General features: G+C 44.1%; 1 protein-coding gene across 1 annotated transcript in view; it reads left to right on the top strand.

The window, feature by feature from the left end:
- Window positions 1–18,342, top strand: part of IFI35 (interferon induced protein 35) — a 129,585-nt gene that overhangs the window by 62,456 nt on the left and 48,787 nt on the right. The window contains exons 4-5 of the mRNA XM_082271499.1: window positions 9,155–9,293; window positions 10,937–11,043. Of these exons, the coding sequence (XP_082127625.1) occupies window positions 9,155–9,293; window positions 10,937–11,043 (246 nt within the window). The remainder of the gene's footprint in view (window positions 1–9,154; window positions 9,294–10,936; window positions 11,044–18,342) is intronic.

An 18,342-nucleotide genomic window follows, 5' to 3' on the forward strand; every position in this document is an offset into this window, starting at 1 on the left:
TAAAATTCTTTTCTCTGAGTCCTCTGACAGACGCAGCCTCCGCCCCTCTATTTTGGGATTGGTTGTCTTCCTGTACTGCTGGCTACGAAACTGATTAGTAAGCTCAATGTGTCTAGGAGTAATGTCTGGAGGGACAGCCCCTAAAGGTGTCTCTAGTGAAAGTTTTTTGATGTTTCACTACCTAGCCTGCTCCTGCAGAGGGCGCCATTACCCAATCGTGATGAAACTTGGAAGGGCTGCGTCTGTCAGAGGACTCAAAGAAAATAATTTTACGGTAAGTTCTTACAAAAATTCTATTTTTAATCACATCTGTGCACTAATAACTCAACAAATACATTTATTTTGCAGGAACTTTCACATACTATTTTTGAGCCACAAATTTTACCCCTCCCCCACCTCTATTGGGACAGGTGTCCACTGCTACTAAGAGGATGTGTCTATCCAGTGCTTGCATTTTTTTTCTCCTATTTTTTAATATTCTTATTAAGCCTGCCACCTAGTAGCAAATTTGCTTTCTACCATGGGGAGAAGCATATGGGTCCAAGGCTGAAAATTCAAACTTTAGCAGACTCCATGTAGTTACAGCTTTGGGTTCCTGTGATTTGCAGAATGTGTTCTATGACTATTAACATGACTGAAACAAATACTTCTTGCACAACAAAAATACATTTTACACATCTTACTAATCACCTGTTGTCTCCATGTTTCTTTACCAATATCAAAATTATCCTTAGGATGTCTACAATATAGCAATTTAAAGGGAGAATGCCTATTTAAGGTGTGTGATACCTCTCTGTTTTGACATCTCATGCTTGTAAATTATACTGGGAGAGAGCATTTTTCCGTGTGTAATCAGTGGATCTTCTCTGTTAGTATGACAGCCACCCACTCTGTATCAGGAGATCTGTGTGCTCCAGATAAGCAGAGTATAGGGAACAGCTGTCAAAGTGATAGTGTAGCTCCACTGATTGCTCAAGGACATCCATTCTCCTCCACTGCAGGACTGAGATGACAGCGTGACAGCCTGCCCTGCTCTGCATAAATAAACGAATGAAAGCTTTTGTTGCAGCTAGTCCTAATTAATGAATTACTAATGTTTACAGTGTAAAAACAAATGATTTATACAGTATATCCAATCATGTTCAAGAAAAAATATTTTGTTTTTATTTTTCCTTGCACGTGATTGGGTATTCTTTGCAAAGTAAATTTTCACCACATTAACTAAGCTAAGGGAATATTCCCTGGCAAATAGAACAATCTGTTGTATTGGAATACTGGAATATATATATATTGGAATATATATATATATATTGGAATATTGGAATACACTAGTGACCCCCACATCTTTTCACTACTCAGTGTAGGAAAACACCAAGATCAATTCTAAACCGGAAAACATAGCAACATTTTCATTATTTTTAAATTTCGATTGGTGGTCACTATAAATGCCCCCTTTACAATGATGACCAGTTTAGAACCCTCCTAGACTGGCAGTTAGTAGAGAAGAGCCCCTTAAATGTGTGCTCAGTGTAGAGCCCACTGGTGGTCAGTTAAGAAGTACTCCCCTCCATTGGGGATCAGTGGGGAGGTAAATTGCTCCCTTACATTTGTGGTCAGTAGGAGGAAGAATGCCCCATTGGAGCAGTGGTAAGTGAGGTAAGGAATGCCCCCTTATTGTCACGATCAGGGGTTGGGCTCTAAGACCAGTAGCTATAGCAGTGGAAGCTCACACAGGAACCCGCAGGATAGGAACACAGGCAGGTCACTCAGGCAGATGACGCATGCTCATCTGCGGTGCAGAATCTAAGTACTAACCGGTGTTCACCAGAGCTCCTGATGGTGGAGATGGATTTTGTAGCGTGTTAGCACCAGGTTGCGGTCCTCAGGATTGCCCCACCAGGAGGTGAGCAAGCCAGGGTCCAATAGCAGATATAGCAGGTAGGGATCAAGCAGAAGCGTAGTCAAAGAATAGCCAAGGCCTGTAACGAGTAGTTGCAGGTTGGGCTAAGCAGAAGCGAAGTCGAGTATAAGCCAAATGTCGATAACGAATGGTAGCGAAGATAGGGACGGCAGCAGGGGAGAGGAGCAAGATTTTGGCTGGGAAGGCACAATATTCAGGCAACCAGGAAATGCAGAGACATGGCTTAAATCAGGAAGTTGATGGGAGGAGCAAAGAGTTAAAGGCAATTAGGATTCACGGGAGGATCATTCAATGATTTGTCCAGGGAACTGTCCAGCATTCCAGGTGGCTCAGCAAACAGAGTTATTGCTAGACACAGTGGAGGTCCCAGGTTCAAGTCTGGGCCCTGGCACTTATACACTTAGCTAAAATGGACTTATACACTTAGCTAAAATAAAATCATTTGTGTCAGTGGCGACACACCTGAAGGAAGAGAGGATAATATGCTACATTGATCCCATCGCTGGCTTTACCTCCGTTGAATGATGTCAGTGCCACAAACTATCCAGCTTTTACTTGAGGTATTTAAGGTGGTTTTTGGCAGTTTTTAAAGGACTCAGTTGAGTTAGGGAAGCTCCTTTCTACTGTTGTGGACATATTCATCTGCCCCTTAGAATAATATTTTATCATTTTGTTTTCACGAAAAAAGAGACAGTGGAAAAAAAATGTGATAGTACACAAATAATGATCGAATATATACGAAAAAAGGAAAAAAACATAAATGAAAAAAACACTAAGGACCTATTCACACCACTATGCTGCAATGATTTGTGCTGGTGCAATGAGCTATTATTCATTTTTAATGGACCCTCAACTCACTTTACCAGTGCACTTGTGTTGCCATACAATGTGCAGCAAGGCACCAAATTGCATTGTGGTGTGCTGTGCTGTGCTGCTAAAAGTGCTGCATCATGGTTGTCTGTTGTAGTCCATTGGGCAGCCCACTTAAATGAATGTAATGTCTTACGCGATGCAGATTAGTGCATGAACCAATGCGTAGCTATGTACTGTATGTGGGCACCAGATCAGGCTATTATGAATGGGCCCTCAAGTAAATAAATTAAACTACATTTATTACACCCTCTCTCAAAAAATAAATAAAGAAAAAAAGAATAGGTTGTTTTTTCATAAGCAATATTCACCTTAGCATGTCATTAAAGGAAATAGAGGTTTTCTGTGAAGGTTCACAGGTGGCAAAATCAATTTAGTCAAAACCACTGATCATACTTTCACAGTAAATGGTATAAATGCTATATACAGTCACCTAGATTATAAAATATAAATGCATTTTCCTGACAGACTCCATGGCTGCACACGTATGGGTAGGCTCCGCCTCCTCTCCTACCCTATAGGACCCCACTCCCATAAATCTTTGCTCCATACCAGGAGCCGTGTTCCTTTTTTGTCCTCCTCCTGCAAGAAGGAAGTCTTACCTTATAGGATGTCTATCGGTTTCAGGCGATCTGGTGGCGTGTGGATTTCCTGCTGTTGTATGCCTCCTGTTTTATGCCCAGCAATCTCGATATTTATCGGGTGGACCCGGGCAATATTGTTTTAAATGCTGAAGATTCCATAAATCCTGCATGAGAGGTGGGCTGCATTGTTGGCCAATACGTCCTTGCTATTGAGCGGATAGGCCCTGATGCCCTGTCACACACGCATGAATTTATCCAGGCCTGAGACTGTTCGGTTATCATCATGGTGGTAAAGTATAAAGCTTTCTTTGGTTTCATTGCATTTCCTGTTTGTGTGGTGGAGCGCTCCTGCATTCCAGATTGTCGCTTAGGCTCCTCCCCCTGCCTCACTGGACCTTCAATTGGTTGTCCAGGATGAGGCTTGGCTCTGGTTTCGTCTGCGCATGCGCGCGCATCGCTCCCGATCTCCTATGACGCTATTGCGTCGTTTGGGGCGTGGCCTTGCGGCGCCCGGGAGATTTAAGCAGCTGTCAATCCTGTTTTCAATGGGATGTCTGCGGGCGTTGCGGTGGCTTCCCCGTGCTGTTTCTCTGCTCTTCAGCGGTGAGTCATGCTTTGAACCAGGGGCCATTTGGGGTAAAAGGGATGGTGTGGAGACGAAAGTTAGTACATGTATGCTTACTTTCTTCCTGTGCATGCTTTTGCTTCTATCTGCAAATGGATGCTTCACCACCCCCCGGTGGCCAGTTCCTGCGCAACAGGTAAGCTAGTTATCTTAACCCTTACCTGCTTGCATTGGCTGGTGCAGTGGAGCCTAAGTGTGTCTTTTTTTCCCTATTCAGCCCTTTTAGGTCTGACCAATGCCCCATTTCTGGATCAAAGGATCGTTCTCCTTCAGCCCATCGTCATTCTTCATCAAAGTCTGGTCATAGGTCTAGCTCCAGATCTAAACGACATGAGAACACTTCCAGTTCAGTCGCACCGCGACAATCCCGCCATTCTGACCGCAGTTCAGGGAAGTCATGCTGGGGCTGTCGAGCCTGTATCCCTGAGGATAGATCCTTATGTACCTGTTATTCCAGGGTTCTAAGGGAGAAGCAAGACACTGTACAACCAGTGGAGTCTATGGTCAGATGGATTGTACAAGAATCCCTCAGAGACTGGGATCCCAGCAGGCTGTCTGGTCACTCTTCAGAGGCTCCTGGACTTCTCCCGAGGGATGAATTGGAGCCAGGTACTTCACAACCAAGTCGTCTGTCAGAAGATTCTACAGACAGCGAGGATGATTTGGGAGACCAGAATGTAGGTTTTGAACTTGCTATGGTCCCACCGCTAGTGAAGGCGGTTAAGGAGGCATTAAAATGGGAAGATCCAGCCGAGTCCCCAGCCAAACAAAAGAAATACTTCAAACATCTCAAAAAAGAGCGTTCCCATTTTCCCCTCCTAGGGGAGTTGGGAGAAATTATTACAGACGAGTGGCAGGGAGTTGAAAAGAGAAACTCTTTGTCATCTAAGGTCTCCAGAATGTATCCCTTTAAGGATGATAAGGTGAAACATCTATATTCCGCTCCCACGGTGGACGCGGCCTTGATGAGGTTGGTGAAACACGTGACCTTGCCATTAGAAGACTCAGTCTCATTCAAAGACGCTCTTGACAGGCGGATTGACACGGATCTTAAAAAGATTTATCTCTCCGCAGGTATGGCGTGTAAGCCGGCCCTGGCTTTGGCAGCCACATCCAAGGCAATGGAAGCCTGGGTGGACAGCTTGGAGGCTACACTTCAGAGTGTCTCCGAAGAGGTGGCCAGGAGTTCGGCCATTCAAGAGTTGAGGCTGACAATGGCTTTCTTGGGTGAGGCATCCATTGATATCATCCGCTTGGCGGCGCGGGTCATGCTGTCCTCTGTCACGGCCAAGCGCGCCTTGTGGTAGCGTACCTGGTTGGCCGACTCTGCCTCTAAACAGGCCTGGTGCAAAATTTCCTTTGAGGGTTCTTCCCTCTTTGGTAATAAACTGGACAGTGCTATTACTGGTGGTAAATCGGGGTTCCTTCCCCAGGATCGCCGGTTGATAGACCAGAGAAGACCTCAAAACAGGCAAAATCCTGATCGTGCCAGAGAGGCCCGTTTTTACAGGCCCGGTCGTGAGTTCAGGAAGAACTGGAAGTGCCCTCAGTCTACGGGGCAGAAGTTCTCCAAAGGAAAATCTTCTGGAAGCCGAGAGGCAACAAAGTCTTTTTGATATCGAGCCTGTCCAGAGAGGGCGGGTAGGCGCACGCTTGCTTCAATTTGCGCACGTCTGGGCAGCCTCGGTCGAAGATCAGTGGGCTGTCAGAAATGTATCACACGGGCATGTGTGGATCTTCGACAAAAGTCCCATCCTTCGCTTCATTCCTACGGCCTTACCCTGTTCAGAAGAAAAGAAGTCAACTCTGCTATCATTTGTAGAATCCCTGGTTGCCCAGGGTGCGGCAGTGCCTGTCCCAACCGAGGAAAGGTTCCAAGGCATCTACTCTCCGCTCTTCATGGTCTTGAAGAAAAGCGGCTCTTGGAGGCCGGTTATAGACCTAACACACCTAAACACCTTCATCAAGAAAGAGAGGTTCAGGATGGAAACACTTTTTACAATTCGACAAGTGGTGCAGCCAGAGGATTGGATGATATCCATAGACTTGAAAGATGCCTACTTTCACGTCCCAGTCACAGCAGAAATGCAGAAAATGTCTTAGATTCGCAGTGGGTCAGGTGCATCTTCAGTTTACCTGTCTCCCTTTCGGGCTTACCACATCTCCTCGAATCTTTTCAAAGATCTTACTGGCTGTAGTAGCCCTGATCAGAGCAAAAGGGATTCGTCTTTACCATTACCTGGACGACTTGCTCCTTCTGTCAAAGCACCAGGATCAAATTCTGCTCCACAGATCTCAAGTAATTTCCACCCTTCAAGAGTTCGGGTGGCTCCTGAATTTGGAAAAAAGCCATCTGGAACCGACAAAGTCGCTGGTCTTCCTAAGAGCACTCTTCAACACTTCCAGAGGCACTATCTCCCTTCCATTAGAGAAGATTCTGATAATTCTCTCCGGGCACCCCAGTGCATGAAGATAATTGGGACCATGGTTTCCACGGCTCCCATGGTGAAGTGGGCACTGTGGAGGATGAGGCCCTTTCAGATGGGTTTTCTCCAACAGTGGAGTTTCGAAAATCCGGAAGTCCTCATTCGGATAACAACGTCCATGAGGGAAAGCTTAACCTGGTGGCTTCAGCGGAAAAATCTCTTAAACTGCCATTCAATCATTCCAGCGTCCTGGTTGGTCGTGACCTCGGACGCCAGCAGGACGGGATGGGGAGCGCACTGCCTGTCGGAGGTGGCCCAGGGCAGTTGGGATTTCCGTACATGCGGGGTGGTCTCGAATGTGCTGGAGCTTCGGGCAGCGTTCTGTGCTCTCCAGGCCTTTCAGCATCTGGCGACCGATGCCTCGGTCCTCCTAAGACTGGACAATACGACAGCCGTCGCCTACATCAAGAGACAAGGGGGCACCCGCAGTTCTTCTCTTCTGAAAGTAATGAAACCGATTATGGATTGGGCTCAAAGACATCTGTCCAACTTGTCGGCCGCCTATCTTCCAGGTGCCCAGAACGTCCAGGCAGACTTCCTTTCGAGGTCTGTTCTGGACAACAACGAGTGGTCACTCCATCCAGAGACCTTCAAATGGGTCATGTCTCTAGGTTACTGTCCAGAGGTAGATCTATTCGCATCTCCAAGCAATGCCAAACTGTAGAGATTCTACACGAGGTGGCGTTATCCCCAGGCCTACGGGGTAGATGCCCTGACGGATCATTGGAATTTTCAGACAGCTTATGCGTTTCCTCCAGTGCCAGTCATATTCAAGTTTCTTCACAGACTCAGGACAGAGAGAGTGCAAATCATAGCGATTCTTCCCTTCTGGCCAAAGAGACCGTGGTTTCCTCTGTTGCTCCAACTGAGCTGTCGGGACCCGGTACCTCTACCAGTCAGGCCGGACCTTCTGTCCCAAGGGCCTATTCTTCACCCCTGCCCAGCACAGCTTTATTTCATGGCATGGCTGTTGAGAGGGAGAGATTGAAAGCGCTCGGTTGTCCAAGCGAGGCAATCGCTACAATGATGAGTGCCAGAAGACCCGGCACGAACAAGGTCTACGAAAAAATCTGGTCCAAGTTCAAGGATTATGTGGATAGCAGATCTGGCTCTGTTACTGACCCAGGAATCCAGGATATTTTGGGCTTCCTCCAGTCCGGGCTGGACCTGTCATTGGCAGTAAGTTCCCTTAGAGTCCAAATTTCAGCCATTTCGGCTTTCACTGGGACTGCATGGGCGAAACACTCTCTGGTTCGCCAGTTCTTCAGAGGTGCTACCAGGCTTAGACCTCCTAGAAAGCCCAGGTTTCCTAAGTGGGATCTTCCTACGGTTTTGGAGTTTCTTTCCTCAGTCACCTTGAATCGGGAGGATCCACTCTTCCTTAAAAATATCTCCATGAAGACTGCCTTTCTGGTGGCTATTACTTCAGCCAAACGGGTTTCTGAACTCAGTGCCTTGGGCTACAAGGAGCCATTCCTTACGTTTTTTCCCTGATCGGGTAGTATTGGTTTCGATGCTTGGCTCCAATCCAAAAGTGATGTCGGTATTCCATGTCAACCAGGAAATTGTCCTGCCTACGTTCAAATCTCAGGATGAAAATTCTATCCATCCTTTGGATGTGGGGGAAACTCTACGGCTATATCTGGAGACTACGGCTCCTTTTTGCCAGTCAGACTATCTTTTTGTCCTCATCTGCGGAAAAAACAAAGGCAAACAAGCTTCCTCAAGATCCATAGCGAGTTGGATAGTTCAGACCATCCAGTGGGCATATAGAGCCAAGGGACTGGCTCCTCCAGAGGTGGTGACAGCTCATTCCACTAGAGGGATCTCTACGTCGTGGGCAGCTTCTCTTCATGTAGCTCCTGACGTGATTTGCAGAGCGGCTTCTTGGTCATCAATCAATACCTTTATGTCGCATTACTGTGTTGAACCGGCTTCTTTGTCTTCGGTCAATTTTGGTTTAAAAGTCTTGTCTGTTGACAGTGCAAATTAAACCTTTTTCTGTTAAACCAGCAGTTACCCGCCCGGGTGTGTATGGCTAGTTATTTCCCATACGTGTGCTGCCATGGAGTCTGTCAGGAAAACGGAAAATTTATATCAATACTTACCGTAATTTTCCTTTCCTGATGGACTCCATGGCAGCAGGAGTCCCCTCCCATCTGCTGGAGTAGTCTATTTATGGAACACGGCTCCTGGTATGGAGCAAAGATTTATGGGAGTGGGGTCCTATAGGGTGGGAGAGGAGGCGGAGCCTACCCATACGTGTGCTGCCATGGAGTCCATCAGGAAAGGAAAATTACGGTAAGTATTGAGATAAATTTTCCGTTTTCTAGGGGGCATGCATTTGGGTGTATTTTCTATTGGACAACTTCCAACTAGTTTCAAGGATAAGTGAGGAGACTGGGGGGACAACTGAATATATTGCACAATTCCAGTATGTCTGCTAATAACATAAAAATAATGCAACTGTTGGCTAAACAGCTTTATTTTGGTTGGTTTTCTCTATTTTTTAATTCCAGGTCACCAATAAGAAGTTTGCAGCAATATGCCCTCTATTTCCAAAAATAAAGAATGCATTTTGTTGTAATGATTTTGTAACATTGAAAACATATTTAAAACATGTGGCTAATATAAAATAGATTTATGTAATTCTTTTAATTTTTTGCAGATTTGCTCAACTGGAATGATAAAGAAAATGGTTTTCAAGGGTAATTTAAGCAACAACATGAGCAGTTTGAGTGTCAAGCATCAAATAAAATATCCCATTAATGGAGGATCAGCACTGATCACCTTTCAAAAAGCATCTGGTGGGTTTGAACAGATGAGTCCCTTTTGAGTAATATGAATAAAAAATGGTAGATGTAGAGACAACTGTTTTAGTCAAAGTGGTGGAAATGTGTGCATAATATAGCAAGTGACTTTCATGTAAAACAAATAGCTGAAAAAAATAACTGTCTCTGTTTCTTGCATTATTTGATTAAATTTGATTAAAATTAAATGTAAAAATGTGATTTTGAACAATGCAGAAAATTATTTCTGCAGCCATTTTTAAACCATTTTATGACCAGAGGAAGTAATTCTTAGATTCCTAGGCCAAAGTTTGAAGTTTTTAGTATACATAGGGTACCTTACAATAATTCTCTGATTAATTGGCATATTTAAATACGTTTTATACTTTTCTAAGGCCATATGATACTTTTTATTTAGTACACTGTTTTTAATACTGTACTTGCATATGGCAATTACAGTATTTTACAGATGCACCCTGCCACTTTCTAGCTGCAGTGACATCTGCAAGCTTAAGGTTTATTTTGTCAGTACAGCCACCAGCCTGCATATAATTAGTTTCATAGCTGAAGTAGCGATCAAATTTTAATTGGTTAGCAGTCATTAGGCTCCATTCACATGTAGGCGTTTTGGGGCGTTTTTGGGGCGTTTTTCTGCTCTAGGATCAGCTCTCAAAACGCCCAACAAGACAAATCCTATTCATTTCAATGGCCCCTGTTCACATCTGAGCGTTTTGAGGCTGTATACAAAACGCCCAACGCTCAAAAAAGTACATGAGCTTCTTTTTGGGCAGATTACAGGCGTTTTCCATTGATCTCTATTCAATCTAAAAACGCCTGCACAAAAATCGCGGTAAAAATCGCGGTAAAATCGCGGTAAAAAACGCCGCAAAAATCGCGGTAAAAAACACGTGAAAAACGCTACGCTCAGGTGTGAATGTAGCCTGAGTGATAGCCAGATTTGAGAGCCAACAGCTGTGTAAAATGTCTGCGGCTAGCTCTCAAAGGTAGGACATTTTTTACTTTATACTGCGCACAAGGCACCATGCTAAGGAACCTTAATACAGGGTTTATTAGCAGTAATTATAAAACAATGCTTCTTGTAATGTCCTGACTTGTACTGGAGCAAATAGTATCATTTGTTTCAGAGTACAGTAAACAATCCAAAGAATGATAGCCAAGATGTGTAGATTCTTTTCTGAAACACTTTTAGGAGTCGGGATATGCCCTTTCAACATTAAGGCTGCATTCACACTTGAGCGTAGCGTTTTTTACCGCGATTTTACCGCGATTTTTACCGCGATTTTTACCGCGATTTTACCGCGATTTTACCGCGATTTTTTCAGGCGTTTTTCATTGACATCTATCAAAAACGCTGGTAATCAGCCCAAAAAGAAGCTCATGTACTTTTTTCAGCTACAGGCGTTTTGCAAAACGCTCAGATGTGAACAGGGGCCATTTAAATGAATGGGGTTTTACTTGTTGGGCGTTTTGGAAGCGTTTCTTTTGAGCGTTTTTGGAGCTGAAAACGCCCAGGTGTGAATGGAGCCTAATACATATCATTCACCTTGGCAGATCAAGCTTTTTTTTAAATTTCTATCCATTGTTTATTATCATCATTCTATTTGATACAATAATAAAATATAACACTTTATTTTTTACAGTTGCTGCAAAAATTATTTCAACCAGGCATCACAAAGTAATTGTTGAGGAATGTTGGGTGCATGTGAAGGCTGAAGCTGTAGAACTTTCTGTACTGGATTTTCTTAATGTAAGTAAAATAAATCCAACAAAGAAATTCTTGCAAACACTAATTACTAAGTTTTACTTTATCACATACAGTAACTTAATAGAACCAAGAGTATTTAACATGTAGTCCAATACCTTACATCTTCATATGAAGAGATAAGTTCTGGGACCACAACAAGATAACAGACAACTTCTGTTTAGACTGGTCTATTGCATGCACACGGTCAACAAATGAAACTCGTCATATTCACACAGTTTTTAATAGACTTTTATAACAACAAAAAATCGGACTTGTGGCCCACACATAGATCTCACATCTATCTCAGGTATAAATCTTAACCTTTATCGGCAAATTTACTCTAAAAAGAAAACTCACTTAAAGTGTTAGTATACTGATTTTTGTGATTTTTACCTACAGGTAAGCCTATAATAAGGCTTACCTGTAGGTACAATTAATATCTCCTAAACATGTACGGTTTAGGAGATATTTGCACTGCATGCAGCCGCTGACGGGAAGTTGCCGGAAAGTTAAAACCCCGCGTGCATGGGTGGGGTGACGTCATCGCGGCTCCGGCCACTCACAGCGCCGGAGCCGCCGAACCTGGAAGAGACGCCGAGGGATCATGTCCGCTTCCACAGGGTCCGTGTCGGGGCTTAGTTTTAAGGTAAGTATTTCATAATGAGCTAGTATGCATACTAGCTCATTATGCCTTTGTCTTGCAGGGTTTTTTTTAAGAGTATACTACCGCTTTAACGTCCTTTATACCAGCCTAAAATATGTGATCACTATGATATCTATTAAAGTGGTTATGAAGGCAAAAGGTTTTTTTTATCTTAATGCATTCTATGCATTAAGATAAAAAAAAAACCTTCTGTGGACAGCAGCCCCCCCCCCCCCCAGCCCCCCAATACTTACCTGAGCCCATCTCAATTCAACGATGTTGCACGAGAGACTCGGCTGTCTGGGACTCTCCCCCCTCATTGGCTGAGACAGCAGCAGCCACCATTGGCTCCCACTGCTGTCAATCAAAGTGAGCCAATGAGGATAGAGGGGGCGGAGCTGAGCCGAGGCTTCGTATCTGTATGGACATACTGAGCTGCGGCTCGGCTGCCCCCATAGCAAGCTGCTTGCTGTGGGGGCACTCAGCAGGAGGGAGGGGCCAGGAGCGCCGAAGAGGGACCTGAGAAGAGAAGGATCTGTGCTGCACAGAGCAGGTAAGTATAACATGTTTGTTATTTGTAAACAAAAACGAAAAAAATAGACTTTACCTTAGTATTACTTTAAGGATTGGATGTGGTACAGTAGTCAACTGTATAGTAATCTCTCCTCGTGCACTCCCTTTTCCTATATAGGTATATACAACACTTGTATGTATTTTCCTGAATCCTTTACATATATAGGGAGAGTAGATGATTTTGGAGAACTCTAAATAGTAGTTATTTTCTCTCATTTTACAGTGCTATTTCTTTTTGAATGGGCAAATAATACTGTTTTTAAATATACAAATGTGTGATCGATAATTCAGTATGTGAATAATATGAAGACAGGTGTGCTGCTATGATATGGTGAATGAATTAGCAACTAATGAGTAATGTGAATTGCTGCTCCCACCGTGTTCAAGTACTCATAAGCTTGAAATAATCAGTAATATACATGGATGATGGTGGTGCGCTATTCATAAATACTGTGTGACAAAAATTATTATAAGTGCCTATTCATAATATACATACAAAGTTCATAACATAAAATCAAATAAAAAAAGGTGATACTCTTTTGTATAATCCGTGATAAAAAAAGGTGATGATCTAAAATACAGCCCGTGATCTCATCAATACAAGCAGTGCCTTTCCAATACAGACAAAAATATGATGATGCTGTGAATAAATAGCTTCTTCAAACCAAACAAATGTAATGTGCTTAGTGCTACGTCCTTCCACCTGCTGAAACACCTCTGTGTGCAGTTCACACTCACCTGCAGCACAAAGGGTTTGTGCAATAATAAGACCGAATTCCTCCACCTAGGAGCCTCATCAGCTTTCACTCCTCTTATCTCAGTGGACTGATTTCACAGTTTGAGCAAATGAAACAGGATTTTCCATAGTGCATTATCCTATAAAATCGTTGGCTTCCAGCCAGCACAGGAAGCACTGTCTCAGGACCATCAGCCAGAGTCAGGCAATGTCAGTTTTCACTGAATGATGAGAACCTTGGCTTGCACAAGGAATCCTCTGACAGGTTCCCTTTACCTTGGACACATCTGCCTTCTTGCTAAACTTGCATGATCATGGGAATCACACAGAGAAGTTGCTGCTCCCCAGTCTGTCCTAAACAGAGATTTAAGTCTTGTACACACGATCAGATTATCGAACGATCTGTCGTCCGTTTTTTGTTGCACGCTAGTCTCATGTGCATAGCCTGAGGAAGGAGTACGCATGCTCCAAACGCGAGCACCCCCTGCCACTATTGGATGTAAGCCCCGAACGCGAGCACCCCCTGCCACTATTGGATGTAAGCCTAGATACTGAACTCTGCCAGAAACACAGGAAGTGTCAGGTTCCACCGGCACAGCCAAGACCACGGCCGCCACAGTGTACTTCCCTAACATCCCTGCAGTGTTGCAGATGAACCATCACCATTCGCTGATCAACTATTTCCTCTGTGAGTTACTACGTTGTTTTTATGTAATAAATAACCTTTTAATCTACACTGAGGTGGCGCTGCTTTTCTTCTCCTACCCCTTCATGTGGAAAGTGAAGAGGTTACTTTCATACGAAAATTCCCGTACGACAGACAGAATTCAGCTTTAGAAGTGATGTCATGTGCTGGATTGTTTTGTATGCATTCTTTCGTTTCTGAGCATCCCTAGTCTTGCTCTTATGATTTTTTTTCGGACGAAAACTGTACTAACTAAACGAAAATCGGATGTTGTGTTGACGTACGATAAAAATTGTATAGCCTGCACATCCAGTTTCTGTCATCCGAAAATTCGTAATCGGCTGTCGAAAGTACTATACTAACAATCTGAAAATCGGCAGATCGTTCGTTGGACGAAATTTTACTTCCGATTTACGTATCGTGTGTACAGGCCTTTAGTTGAACTAGATCTCTGTTTCAGTTTTCTCCCCTCTCTGTAGGCTCATGTTACTCCCTTCCTCTACCTCAGAACCAACATCAGATTTAAAGCGGAGTTCCACCCAAAAGTGGAACTTCCGCTTTAGGTGGTCCTAACCCCCTGACATGCCACATTTGGCATGTCATTTTTTGGGGGGGGGGAGCGGGTACCTAGTTTTGACAGGTACCCGCTCCCACTTCCGCTCGGAGCGCCGCCGCGCCCTGAGCGTAAGTTCTCCTCTCCCCCTTCCTCCCTGCAATCTTCTGGGACATGTCAAAGGTCCCAGAAGATTGCCGGCCAATCACGGCGCGTAGCGCAACTCGCGCATGCCCAGTGCGTACCCGGCTGTGAAGCCGCAAACTGTCACAGCCGGGTGCCCACAGCAGTGATGCCGGCACCGAGGGAGAGGATCGAGGCTTTGGGCGGCCGCATCGCTGGACCGTTGGACAGGTGAGTGAAATGGCTGGAACTCCGCTTTAAGTAATGCCTGTGCATCGTCAAGAAACAAGTGGCTGATACTGTGTTCAAATAATTCAGCTAATTTCTTCTGTGAATAAGGAAGCAGAATAAGCTGATCTGGCAGCCGCAGTGGACTGTGCACTAGTGTCAGCTTGGGTCATGGAGGATGAGGATGGTTTAGTAAGCCAGTCCATCAACTCCCTTGCATGCTGTGGCTGGATAGCATGGGCAACATCACTAAGCAGAGACAAACATGCCCTGCCTAAGGATGGACCACGTCCACCCATGCCTGTGGACACAGACGCTGCTGGCACCCCCATAGTGGCATGGGAATGTCTGCCTTTCCTTGTTGGCCTCCCAAACATGATGGGGGGGGGGGTTATTGCCCAAATTTAATAGAAACTGGGAAATGCGTGATTGGATGCACTTTCTTGAATCAATAGTGTTGTTTGGTGCACTTTAAATTGAGGACTGCCGCTGACAGAAATGTAAAAACTATATAAAAAAAAAATAAAAAAGGGGGAACACCAGCGTCGCAGTCAGAAAAACTGTGGCTGACAATATAAAAGAGGGGGCAGGCAGGGGACAAAAAAAAAAAACACGTAATATTCAATGCAGTATGGCAACCTGGAGGCGTTCCGTACACAGTCGGCCCCCAGAAATGTGATTGGCCCACTAATATTCCCAGGTGTCTGCCCTAAGATACATGTCAGATTTTGGATATTCCCTGCAACAAAAATTTCAATTTTGGTGAGATGCTCCTAAAAGGTTAATCAGTTCTAAAGGAATGCAGACTCTGTCAATCTCCTCATTAGATAACTGCAAGCTGAAAAACAATGAAGAAGACACTCCCAACAAACCGCTTTTTCTTTACAGCAGAATCAGGACTCTGCAGCAAAGTTTGTTAAAGTCCTTGCAATGTACACAGATCAGCCAGAGCGGATTTTTATTTTTCTCAGCAAAAGTGGAGTTAAGCCCCGTACACACGCAACGAATATCGGCCGACCGATCGGCCGACTTTTGTCCAGTGTTGTGTTGGTTGAAATGTGCTCTAGACTGCACACGAATTTTCTCGGCCAACAAAATTCTACTTCAGAAGTGATGTCATGTGCTGGTTGACTTTCCGTGTGTTTTTTCATCTCTGAGCATGCTCAGTCTTGCTCATCACATTTTTGTCTGCCGAAATCTGTACTGAAAATCGGCCGTTGTGGGACAGCCAACAAAAATTTTATAGCGAAAATCGGCCAATCGGACGTTGGCCGAAAATTTACGGCCAACTATCGACGCGTGAGTACGGGGCATTACTCTTTAAGCCTTGTTTGGGCTGACAACACACAGCATTTTTATAGAGTGAGTGCTGGCAGCTATTTGTGAGATTTTTTTTTCACTCTCTCGGCCCCACCCTGCACTGAGATTTTCCAGCTCACAGGACAACAATCACCAGCAAACTGAGGGTCATTGAGGCAGATTAAATGAACAGTTAATCCTTCAGACACAGTAGTTGCCACTGCATGTTTTGACAGTAACACGCACTCTTCACAGTATCTATTTTTGTGAGTCTAACCTTAAAAATGTCTATCAGCCACTGTCCACCCTGACAGGAATGTAAACCGAGTTCCTTCAGTAAGGCAAAGTTATTAAGTTTGAGTTAGAACAAGTGATGGACACCTGGGTTTGGTTGGGAGCAATGATTTTAATATTGCTCAAAGCAAAACTTTAAGGCCCCTTTCACACATACATTCAGTTCAGTTCATCAGTTCAGTCACATCAAAATGTATCAGTTTTCCATCCATTTTTCGTCTGTTTTCATCCGTTTTTCGTCTGTTTCCATCCATTTTTCATCCGTTTTTCGTCTGTTTTCATCCGTTTTTCATCTGTTTCCATCTGTTTTTCGTCTGTTTCCATCCGTTTTTCGTCTGTTTCCATCCATTTTTCGTCCGTTTTCATCCGTTTTTCATCCGTTTTTCATCAGTTTTTTTTACATCCACTACCAATGCAAAAATGGATGAAAAACTGACCGTTTGTCCGTTTACATCCGTTTTTCGTCCGATCCGGTTTTTTTTGACGGATGAAAAATAGGGCATTCATCGGTTCCAAAAAAGGAACATTGACGGAAGCGGATGAAAACGGATGATCATCCGTTTTTACATAGAGATGCATTGATGTCCGTTTTTCATCCAGACCGTATGTGTGAAAGGGGCCCAAAAGAGAAGTAAAGGAATTAAAAATAAACAAAAAAACAAACATACAGTATCTCACAAAAGTGAGTAGACCCCTTATATTCTTGTAAATATTTTATTTTATCTTTTCATGTGACACTTTTGTGAGATACGGTACATACTCACTTATATGGCTGCAGCATCAATCCAATGCTGCGGTTATTCCCCCACTGTCTCTACACCTAGCACTGAGCGATCAAAGACTGCTTGTCGCTTAGTTCTTGGGTCCGCTCTGAGCAAAAAGTGTTGACTTTCAGTCACTGCTCTGTGCTCTGCCCCTCCAGCGGCTGGCTCAAGCTCTCAGCTCTGTGCATCAGGCATCAGGGCAGATCCTGACATTATGGTTGTTATCCCTGCAGAGCCTGGACCAGCTCAGTAATGTCAGCTGAATCTGGGTCACAGGAGTGCACCCACAGAAGAAGTATACGTATTCTTTAAAAATGCAAAACTCTTTTAAATACCAGGAGGATGCCCTGACCCTGCCTGTAAAGTGGTGCATCCGTGTGATATATCCCACCTTCTGCAGCAACACTGATATTTACAAAGAAAAAAGTGTGTTTAATAAATGCTGGGAATTTTATTCATATATACCAGACCCTTATCCTAGATGAGGGTCTGGTATTAATGCTAATGGGGATCCCCTTTGGGTCTGGTATAAATTTTTAGGGGGATCCCATGCAAAAACAAAAAACAAACATACAAAATAAAAAAGCGTGAGGTCCCTAGAAATTGTATACCAGGGGATTTTGAGAATGAACCCCACACAAAAAATGAAATAATGTTTTGGGACTGCTCCAAAATTCCACGCCAGACTTTTATCCAAGCTTGCAGCTTGCCAGGCCAGGAAAGGTGCACCGTTTAGGAGACATTTACTGTACATGTAGCCAGTGACATCACTGGTGCATGTGCTCTGAAGGAACAGCCACCCGTGCTGTAAACAGCGGCTCCCGCACATGTGCGGGGTGAAGTCATCATGGCTCCGGCCAGTCACAGAGCCAGAGTTCGTGAACCCAGGAGCAAGACGGGTAAAGATGGGAGAGTGCCTGCAGCTCTGACATCTCGGCGCTGGAAGGACTTTGTTTTAAGGTAAGTTTAACATAGTGTGCTAGTACGCTATGCATACTAGCACATTATGACATTACCTTGCAGGATCCAAAAAGAAAAAAGCATCCAGCGGTTTACAACTGCTTTAAAAATAAGATACCCCCCCCCCCCACTCCCATGCGGAGTGAGGAGTACCCCTACTTCACAAAAAATGTAAACAGTAAAACGAACACACACAGTTTTTGACAAGCCCTTTATTTTAAAAAAAACACACACACAAATATTGTGTTGCCATGTATATCCTTCATTGGGCTGGCAAATAATGGACATCATGATTGAAGTGGATCTCCATTGCTTAACGACCTGATTGGGGGTGGATGTACATCGAGGGACTTTTTTTATTAATCCCTCATTCACATTGAAGAGATTTGTCATGCAATATGACAGTTTAAATCGCATGTCAAATCGCAGCCTTTTGCCAGCAAT

This window comes from Pelophylax lessonae (genome assembly GCF_965119305.1).
Source record: "Pelophylax lessonae genome assembly, chromosome: 11".
Taxonomy (NCBI): Eukaryota; Metazoa; Chordata; class Amphibia; order Anura; family Ranidae; genus Pelophylax; species Pelophylax lessonae.